This window comes from Babylonia areolata, chromosome 8, assembly GCF_041734735.1.
Source record: "Babylonia areolata isolate BAREFJ2019XMU chromosome 8, ASM4173473v1, whole genome shotgun sequence".
NCBI lineage: Eukaryota > Metazoa > Mollusca > Gastropoda > Neogastropoda > Buccinidae > Babylonia > Babylonia areolata.
In genome coordinates this window covers 15,617,810-15,627,809 of record NC_134883.1, presented here as the reverse complement: position 1 = coordinate 15,627,809, position 10,000 = coordinate 15,617,810, and the positions used below count along the sequence as shown (strand labels likewise).

Below are 10,000 nucleotides of genomic sequence, written 5' to 3'. Positions count from 1 at the left end.
CTTGCCACACGTAGATTTCAGAGGCAGTAACAATACTGTACCTTTTGAACACCCGGATGTTTCTGGAACTTGTATACTGATGACTCTCTCTCTCTGTCTCTCTCTGACTCACTGTCATAACCATCTGTCAATCTTAGTGTATGTGGGAGGGAGGGGGGGGGGGGCTGTCTGTCTGCGCGCGCGTGTGTGTGTATGTATGTGTATGCGCTCGCGCGCGCGCGTGTGTGTGTATGCATGTGTGTACATGGGTGTGGGTGTGAGGGGTTGTTTTCTTCATTATGAATACCCTTCTGCATGAATACCTTTTCCTTTCATTTATGTGTATCCATGCTATTTGTAATAGATGTAGATTAGCAAGGACAGCTTGGAAGAATAAGCTATGCTTAAAATCTTACTTGAATAAAAAAAAAACGTTCTGAGTTCTGAGTTCTCTCTCTCTCTCACTCTCTCTGTCCCTCCCCCCTCTCTCTCTCCCTTCGTGTGTCTGTCTCTGTTTGTCTGTCTGCATCGCTGTCTCTGTCTCTCTCTCTCTCCCTCCCTCTGTCTGTTTCTGTCTCTGTCTCTTTATCTGTTTCTCTCTCTCTCTGTCTGCCTCTGTCTCTCTTTCTCTCTCTCTCTCTCTCTTTCCCTTTGTGTGTGTGCCTGTCTCTCTCCTTCTCTGAGTCTTGTCTGTCTGTCTGTCTGTCTCTGTCTCTCTGTCTCTCTGTCTCTCTCTCTCTCTGTCTGCGTGCTTATGTACGTGTGAATGAGTGTGTGACGTGTGTGTGTGTGTGCGTGCTTGCGCGCGCGCGCGCGTGTGTGTGTACGTGCGTGCGTGCGTGTATGTGTGCGCGCGTGCGTGCATGCGTACGTACGTGTGTGGTGCGTGTGTGTGTGTGTGCATGCGTCCTTGTGTGTGTTGTGTGTGTGCGCGGTGTGTGTGCTGTTTATTTTTTTGTTTGTTTTCTTTTTTTGTTTTCGTTTTTTAAGCTATTGCAAATGTGCGAGGAGGGGGGGGGGGACGTGCGGTAGTCTTCCTCCTCTTTCTTCTTCTTCTTCTTTTTCTTCATCTTCGTCGTCTTCTTCTCCTTCTTCGGGTTTGTTGTCCTACTCCTCCTCCTTATTCTTCCTCTTCTTCTTTTTTTTCCCTTTCTTCTTCTTCTCCTTCTCCTCCTTCTTCTCCTCCTCCTCCTCCTTCTTTACACACACACACACACACACATACATACACACGCACGCACGAGCAACGCACGCACACGCAACGCACGCGCGTGCAAAGCACACCCACACCCACACCCACACACACACACACACACACACACACATTCTCTCTCTCTGTGTCTCATACACACACACGCGCGCGCCCGCACGCGCTCGCACGCACGCATGCATACACGCGCGCACACACACATACATATACACGCACGCACACATGCAACGAACGCACGCGCGCGCGCACAGCACACACAGACACACATACACACACACATACACACATACACACATACACACACACACACATACACTCTCTCTCTCTCTCTCTCACACACACACACACACACACACACACACACACACACACACGCACGCACGCATGCACGCACACACACACACACACACACACACACACACACACACACACACACACACACACACACACACACACGCACACACACGCACACACACACACTTTCTTTTCAGTTATTCAGTTTGAACAATCAAAATCTGCTTGCGTTGATTGGACTGGCCTTGAAATTGAATTTCTTGTATGATATTGGATTTTTTTAAAACTTTTTTTTAAAACCTGATTTCAAGTCTGATATGGCCCAGTTTGGCTAGCTGGGTCTCCAGTGACAGAGTTGAATTGATTTGTTCTGTTCGCACACACTGAATTACACAACTGGGGGTTTTCTGGATAATTTCCCTACCTTTTTTTTTTGGTATCTGTTCGTCGGTCCGTCCGTCCGTGTGTGTATGTGTGTGTGTGTGTGCGTGTGTGTGTGTGTGTGTGTGTGTGTGTGTGTGTGTGTGTGTTAGGTTGTGTGTGTGTGTGTGCTAGGGGTTAAGGGGGGTGGGGGTGCTAGTGTGTGAGAGATTAATGTATTTCTGCCTCCCTGTCTTAACTCCCAGTGGCACGGGCTGTGTGTGGCGTGTATTCATAATCAAGTCTCCCCACTGACACGGTGCTCCAATTCTGTCGTGAGAAATGAGAAATAATAGGACAGTGTGGAAGAAAATAATGACATAGCAGGATGATAAAAAAAAGAAAAAAGAAACAACGGCAACAACTACTAAACTTTACGGTAATTCTGGCGGTTTAGAAATACTGGCAGTTCAAAATTCTGGCAGTACTGAAATGGTGGTAATTCTATAGCAGTGTGGAAATAAAGGCAGTTCTAACATTATGGAAAAAAAAGAAGTTATATTTCCGCGCAATAGCCGAATGGTTAAAGCGTTGGACTTTCAATCTGAGGGTCTCGGGTTCGAATCTCGGTAACGGCGCCTGATGGTTAAAGGGTGGAGATTTTTCTGATCTCCCAGGTCAACATATGTGCAGACCTGCTAGTGCCTGAACCCCTTCGTGTGCACACGCAAGCAGAAGATCCAAATACGCACGTTAAAGATCCTGTAATCCATATGGAAACAGGAACATACTCATGCATGCATACCCCCGAAACAATATTTTGGATTCACTTTCACACTGTTGATTGATTGACTGTTATTTCTCTCTCTTTTCTTTTTTTTCTTCTTCTCTCTTTCTCTCTCCAGACGAGGACAGGCAGAAGGCCACCGAGGAGACCCGTCGCGGGAAGGCAGGCAAGGCGGCAACGGCAGCAGCGGGAGCGAGAGGTGGGGCGGCGCGAGGCTCCCCGCTGTACGCGACCTCCTCCTCCTTGCACTCCACCAGCGGCAGGGACGATGGCTCCACCACCTCCTCCACCACCACCACCTCCTCCTCCCTCTCCCCGGTGCCCAGGGACGGGTCTGCCGACTCCGGGAGGGTGGAGGGCCGAGAGGCTGGGGGTGGGGATGGTGGCGGCATGGTTCGGCCCTCGCGGCGCCACCCGGGGTACCTGCCCTCCAAGGCCCTGCCCGAGCGGCAGCTGCCCTCCACGCCCATGAGGGAGCTGGAGGACGAAGGGTCGGATCCTGGGTGGGGCGGGGACGCCGTGGACGGGGGTGGCGGCGGCGGCGGCGGCGCCCGCCTAGTCTCCCGGGGCAAGAGCTCCGGCTCCTCCTCCTCGCCTTCTTCGGCTGGAAAGGTAACGGAGCGAATGAACGAACAGATTGTGTGTGTGTGTGTGTGTGTGTGTGTGTGTGTGTGTGTGTGTGTGTGTGTGTTTTGTCTATCCCGTGGTATTGAAATAGGCATAATTACAAAAGAAAGAGAGGGGGGAGAGAGAGAGAGAGAAAGAGAGAGAGAGAGAGAGGGAGAGAGAGAGAGAGAGAGAGTGACCCAAACCAGAGACAGAGGACTATAATTTTTTTTCCAACCAACCCGGAAGAAAAAAAAATTAGAACACTACACCACACAACAACACATCAAAGCACAACACATCACAACACCACACCACACAACACCACACACCACAACATACCACACCACACCACACCACACCAACCCACACCACCACACCACAACGCACCACACCACCACACCACAACGCACCACACATACAACACAACACACCACACCACAACACACCACACCAAACTGACACCACACTCCACCCCTCCCCCCCCACCACCACACCACACCACACCCATACAAATACCGACAAACGTTGACCTCTCCCTCCCTCCCCTCTGCACCCAGCAGGGAGGTTCCATGCCATCCCACCACGCCCAGTTGTACCAGCTGTACGGGAAGCAGGCTGACTACTTCCTGCATCCTAAGCCCTCCCAACCCGCCCAGCCCCAGAAAAGGCAGTCCCACCCCAAGCTGAAGAACCAGAAAGGTCAGTTCCATCTTCATCACATCTTTTCCTCTTTTTTTTTTTTTTTTTTTTTTTTAGTTTCGTTTCGTTTCGTTGAGAATCATCTACTTGTTATATGAATTTTATATATACGTGTGTACATTCGCATAGGCGACTGCAGCTTCGAGTGAATGACGTAAGGAAACAAATTATGAGCGCCGCCTTCTTGTTCTTCTTGTTCCTCTTGTTGTTCTTCTCAGGTTCTCGTTGTTCTTTCTGTTGTTGTTCTTCTTTTTATTGTTCTTCTTGTTGGTGTTCCTTTTGTTGTTGTTGTTCTCCTAGCTCGGGTTCTTGTTCTTTTTCCTGTTCTTGTTCTTCTTCCTCTTGTTCTTCTCCCCAAACATCTGGTTTTAACGCCGTCTCCAAAGTATTATTACATCTCTTTTCGATATGTTCTGCACACTATATATATCTAATTGCAGTTTTCATACCGCAAAAACAGAATAGAAAAAAAAATCAACAAAAACAACAAAAAAAAACAACAGACAATAAATAAATAAATGGATGCATAAATAAATTAAAAGATTCTTCTTCTTCTTCGTCTTCTTCTTCTTCTTCTTCTTCTCCTTCTTCTTCTCCTTCTTCTTCTTCTCCTTCTTCTACTCCTCCTCCTCCTCCTTCTTCTTCTTCTCCTTCTTCTCCTCCTTCTCCTTCTTCTCCTCCTTCTCCTTCTTCTCCTCCTTCTACTTCTTCTTCTTTTGTTCGTAGGCTAATTTCGGAGTATCCCACGTTCACTGAGCGGAAGTTCGAGTTGGTATTTACGCGCATGACCGTTTTTACCCTGCCATGTAGGCAACCATACACCGTTTTCGGGGGTAATGATATCGTCTTAAGGCTGTTGTCAGTCGGTTTCTGCCAAGGTAGGCAGTCTTTTGTTGCAAATGACTCCGTATTTGTACAGCGCTTTGAGTTTAGTCAATGATGGCATATAGACGCTGATCAAGTATCAATAATAATCCTATAAAAAGTTAAACATCCCATAGCATTTGAGTTTAGTCCATGATGGAATATAGACGCTAAAGGTTTAAACCTCCCATGGCATTTGAGTTTAGTCCATGATGGAATATAGACGCTAAAGGTTTAAATGTCCCATAGCATTTGAGTTTAGTCCATGATGGAATATAGACGCTAAAGGTTAAACGTCTGATATTAGTCTATGATGGAATATAGACGTTAAAGGTTAAACGTCCGATATTAGTTTATGATGGAATATAGACGCTAAACGTTAAACATCCGATATTAGTCTATGATGGAATATAGACGCTAAAGGTTAAACGTCCCATAGCATTTGAGTTTAGGCTATGATGGAATATAGACGCTAAAGGTTAAACGTCCCATAGCAGTTGAATTCAGTCTATGATGGAATATAGACTCTAAAGGTTAAGCGTTCCAAGGCGTTTTAATTTATTCTATGATGGAATATAGGCGCTAATGGTTAAACATCCGATGCCATTTGAGTTTAATCTATGATGGAATATAGACGCTAAAGGTTAAATGTCCTATAGCATTTGAGTTTAGTCTATGATGGAATATAGACGCTAAAGGTTAAACATCCGATATTAGTCTATGATGGAATATAGACGCTAAAGGTTAAACGTCCCATAACATTTGAGTTTAGTCCATGATGGAATATAGACGCTAAAGGTTAAACGTCCCATAGCATTTGAGTTTAGTCTATGATGGAATGTAGACGCTAAAGGTTAAACATCCGATATTAGTTTATGATGGAATATAGACGCTTAAGGTTAAACATCTGATATTAGTCTATGATGGAATATAGACGCTAAAGGTTAACTCACTCGGTACGGCCAGTCCTCTCTTCTCCTCTACACAGACCCCTCGGATGTCCAGTGGGTGTCTGAATGACCCAACCTTTGGCTTCCGTCGTCAGAATTGTGGTATTCTTTGTCAACATTCACCTCTTCAGTATAAGAGCCCTCCGCATGGAATATTTTGATGGTGGTAATTGGGGTGAAACGCTGTTAACGTCGTCTCTTTCGCCGTTCGTATGGAGAGAGTTAAACGTCCCATAGCATTTGAGTTTAGTCTATGATGGAATATAGACGCTACAGGTTTAAACGTCCCATAGCATTTGAGTTTAGTCCATGATGGAATATAGACGCTAAAGGTTAAACGTCCCATAGCATTTGAGTTTAGTCCATGATGGAATATAGACGCTAAAGGTTTAAACGTTCCATAGCATTTGAGTTTAGTCCATGATGGAATATAGACGCTAAAGGTTAAACGTTCTATAGCAGTTCACGGCCACAGAGGCGGTGAAATTAATGTTTACTGTGTCGAGAGCTGGGCACAGGAAGGGCCCAGTCCTCTCCTTCCGACGCTTTTAACCCTTTCACAACCAAACTCGCAATTATGCAGCAGCTAGGTAGAGGACCCATGTCACTGAAGGGTGACCAGATCATGGGTCTGTTATCCATTAACCTACTGCTCTTTATGTTCGGTGGTAGGACAGGCCATAATTAATCATTTTCTACACATCACAAGGGGAATCTCCAGCTGTTCTTAAGACACCCATATTTTCTGTGTTTATAGCACAAGGGAATTCTGCACTCTAAATTGACTGGCAGTGAAAGGGTTAACCTCTCTTCAACCGAAGTCGGGAATCCACCCATTCACAGGAATGGTTTTCCTGAGGAAAACAGGAGTTATGGGCCTTTCCCAGGGACACAACTCCAGGCCGGAAAGGCGCCTCGGGTCACCGGTGGTCACTGGGGATGACTGGATCTGGTGCCAGCTGCGGTGCTTGGCTCTAGCTTCTTGACAGTTACACGTGACTAAATGCCCTACGTTGACCGAACTACGCCATTGGTCAGTTCCATACTTCACACAGTTAGTAGCGGGTTACGACCATACTATAGGCTCTTCCGTCCGAGCGATGCAACTGGCTCCTGAAGTCCATCGGCTTACCGATTCAGTCTTGGCGCTTCAGTCATTATAGTCTTTTTTTTTAATCAGGTTTTTGTTGTCGTCATTTTAGCATTTCAGTGATCAAGAAAAACCGGTAATGGAGACGCGCATGCGCACGCGGTTCTCGAAAAAAAAAAAAAAAAAAAATCGGGAAGTCCCGATGAAAGTAGGCCTGCACAACGTCACTATTGAATTCGACTACGACATTTCAAAAAAAATAAATAAATAAAATAAAATAAAATAAAATAAAATAAAATTTTAAAAACTCAACAGGTGGAGTGATGGCCTAGAGGTAACGCGTCCCCTTAGGAAGCGAGAGAATCTGAGCGCGCTGGATCGAATCACGGCTCAACCGCCGATATTTTCTACCCCTCCACTAGACCTTGAGTGGTGGTCTGGATGCTTGTCATTCGGATGAGACGATAAACCGAGGGCCCGTGTGCAGCATGCACTTAGCGCACGTAAAAGAACCCACGGCAACAAAAGGGTTGTCCCTGGCAAAATTCTGTAGAAAAATCCACTTCGATAGGAAAATCAAATAAAACTGCACGCAGAAAAAAATATTTTAAAAATGTGTGGCGCTGTAGTGTAGCGACGCGCTCTCCCTGGGGAGAGCAGCCCGAATTTGACACAGAGAAATTTGTTGTGATAAAAAAAAAGAAAAAAAAAGGTACACGGGACGAGTGTGGGTGTGTACATGATGATGATGACGCTGAGTCTCTACAGTCAGTGCCGTATAAAACTTGTAGCTGTGATGACATCCATCACAAGATTTGAAGAGATCTAATTCTGTCAAGACAGGACTTTGTGTCGGACTTTGTCTTGGTGTCCTGTTTCCCTATGACTGTGGTGTCTTTTGACTTGCTCAAGAAAAGAATACTGGTTTTTTAGACCAAAGGTCACTGAGGCATCCAAAGGCAGAAGGTGTCAATTATCTCTGTCTACATGTATGTATATATATATATATATATATATATATATATATATGTGTGTGTGTGTGTGTGTGTGTGTGTGTGTGTGTGTGTGTGTGTGTGTGTGTGTGTGTTTTCTATAAAAAAAAAGTATTATGATATCTATATATAATTATGATAATGCTTCTGTGCCTTGGGAGAATCGCGCCCCCCCTTCCCACCCATCACTCCCATGTCTTGCCACCACCCAACCCATCCCCACTCCACCCCACTCCACCCCACCCCACCCCCAAACACACACACACACACGCACTCCTATCCAAAAAAAAATCCTCTACCCCTTCCCCCCACTTACCCACCGTCCTTCATTCCTGCACCCCTACCCCCACCACCACCCCCACCCCCACCACCACCTCCGCAACCATCATCACCAAACCAGCAGATTCTGACACTCCTTGCCCCCACACCCCACACCCCACGTCCTCCTCCCCCCTCTTCACCTCCCCTTCCCTTCCTCTCCCCCTCCCTTCCTCTCCTGCTCCCCTCTCCCTACTCTTGCGTCAGATTAAAAAAAAAAAAGAAAAAAAAAAAAAAAAACAGAAAGAAAAGGGAGAAAAGGAGGGGTGGTAGAGGGGGTCCTTGAGGGTCACCCGGTCGACAGGCGCGTGCACAGCGTGTGCCACCCACCACTGCCACCGTCGACGCCGCCTGCTGCCGCTCGTGCCGCCCATGACTGCATTGTGGCTGGCTTTTATGTATTCGCTGCACTGCGACTATACAGCGCCTGGAAAGGCTTTTAAAAAAGTGCCGTTGTAGACGGGTATGCTCAAATGACATTCACATTTTGAATTGACATGTAGACGGGCGCAATAGCCGAATGGTTAAATCGTTGGAATTTCAGTTTGAGGGTCCCGGGTTCGAATCACGGTGACGGCGCCTGGTGGGTAAAGGGTGGAGATTTTTACGATCTCCCAGGTCAACATTTGTGCAGACCTGCTAGTGCCTGAACCCCTTTCGTGTGTATACGCAAGCAGAAGATCAAATACGCACGTTAAAGATCCTGCAATCCATGTCAGCGTTCGGTGGGTTATGGAAACAAGAACATACCCAGCATGCACACCCCGAAAGCGGAGTATGGCTACCTACATGGCGGGGTAAAAACGGTCATACACGTAAAAGCCCACTCGCGTATATACGAGTGAACGTGGGATTTGCAGCCCACGAAGAAGAAGAAGAAGAAGAAGAAGAACTGACATGTCACACATCACACAGAGAGAATACGAATACGAATGTTTTACTGAACAGGCCTTTGGCCCCATATCAATAAAAGTTGCTGACAGTTGGTTACAGGCAAGTAAACTATTTTGGCTACAAAAACAACATATAAATCAAACACGCAAATAAGGCGCATGATCAAATCTGTTGAAAAGCATACTAAACAGTTTAACGTTGTCTCATTTGAAATGCTGGATAAAATTCTATTAAATATAGCACAGTGTCCGTTTTCAACTAGAATGGAAAATTTTAAAGCTTGGTGGATTATTACAGTAATTTGACAGTAGATATTTTTGTCTTTGAGTTCTTTATCTTTTGGACACACCAGGATAAAATGTGCGTCTGTTTCCTGAACGCAACAACAATACAGGCAGTTTAATAAACTCTTCAGCGAAACATTCCGACAGCAGTCACGCAAGTTGTGGGGTTTCAAAGAGGACACACCAAGTACCAAGTCTAAACTGTGTCAGTGCATTACACACCTTGGTGATGATGTACATGGGAGTAGGGAGGGAGGGAGGGGGAGGGGGACGACGTCAAAGATGTTCCCCTATCCTTTAAGTAAAATGTATTTGTATTGTATTACTCTTTTTGTCGCAACAGATTTCTCTTGTGTGAAATTCGGGCTGCTCTCCCCAAGGGAGAGCGTGTCGCTACTCTGACAGCGCCACCCTGTTTTTTTTGTGTGCATTTTTTTCTGCCTGCTGTCTTATTTGTTTTCTAAAAGCTGGATTTTTCTACGGAATTTTGCCAGGGACAATCCTTTTGTTGCCGTGGGTTCTTTTACGTGCGCTAGATGCATGCTGCACACGGGACCTCGGTTTATCGTCTCATCCGAATGACTAACAAATGTTAGTGACATTAACAAACTGAGTCAAAATGCATTTGAATGTTTGTGGCACTGTATAGTCTGGTACCCAAAGTGTTGGT

The 10,000-nt window shown here is 46.0% G+C and overlaps 1 protein-coding gene across 8 annotated transcripts in view; it reads left to right on the top strand.

The window, feature by feature from the left end:
- The window catches only part of LOC143284569 (uncharacterized), a 440,969-nt gene that overhangs the window by 297,246 nt on the left and 133,723 nt on the right, over positions 1-10,000 (top strand). For 7 of the 8 annotated variants that reach the window (XM_076591362.1, XM_076591361.1, XM_076591364.1 and 4 more), the window contains 2 exons: positions 2,749-3,242; positions 3,797-3,938. In XM_076591362.1, the coding sequence (XP_076447477.1) occupies positions 2,749-3,242; positions 3,797-3,938 (636 nt within the window). The remainder of the gene's footprint in view (positions 1-2,748; positions 3,243-3,796; positions 3,939-10,000) is intronic. The other variant, XM_076591363.1, reaches the window with a different exon arrangement.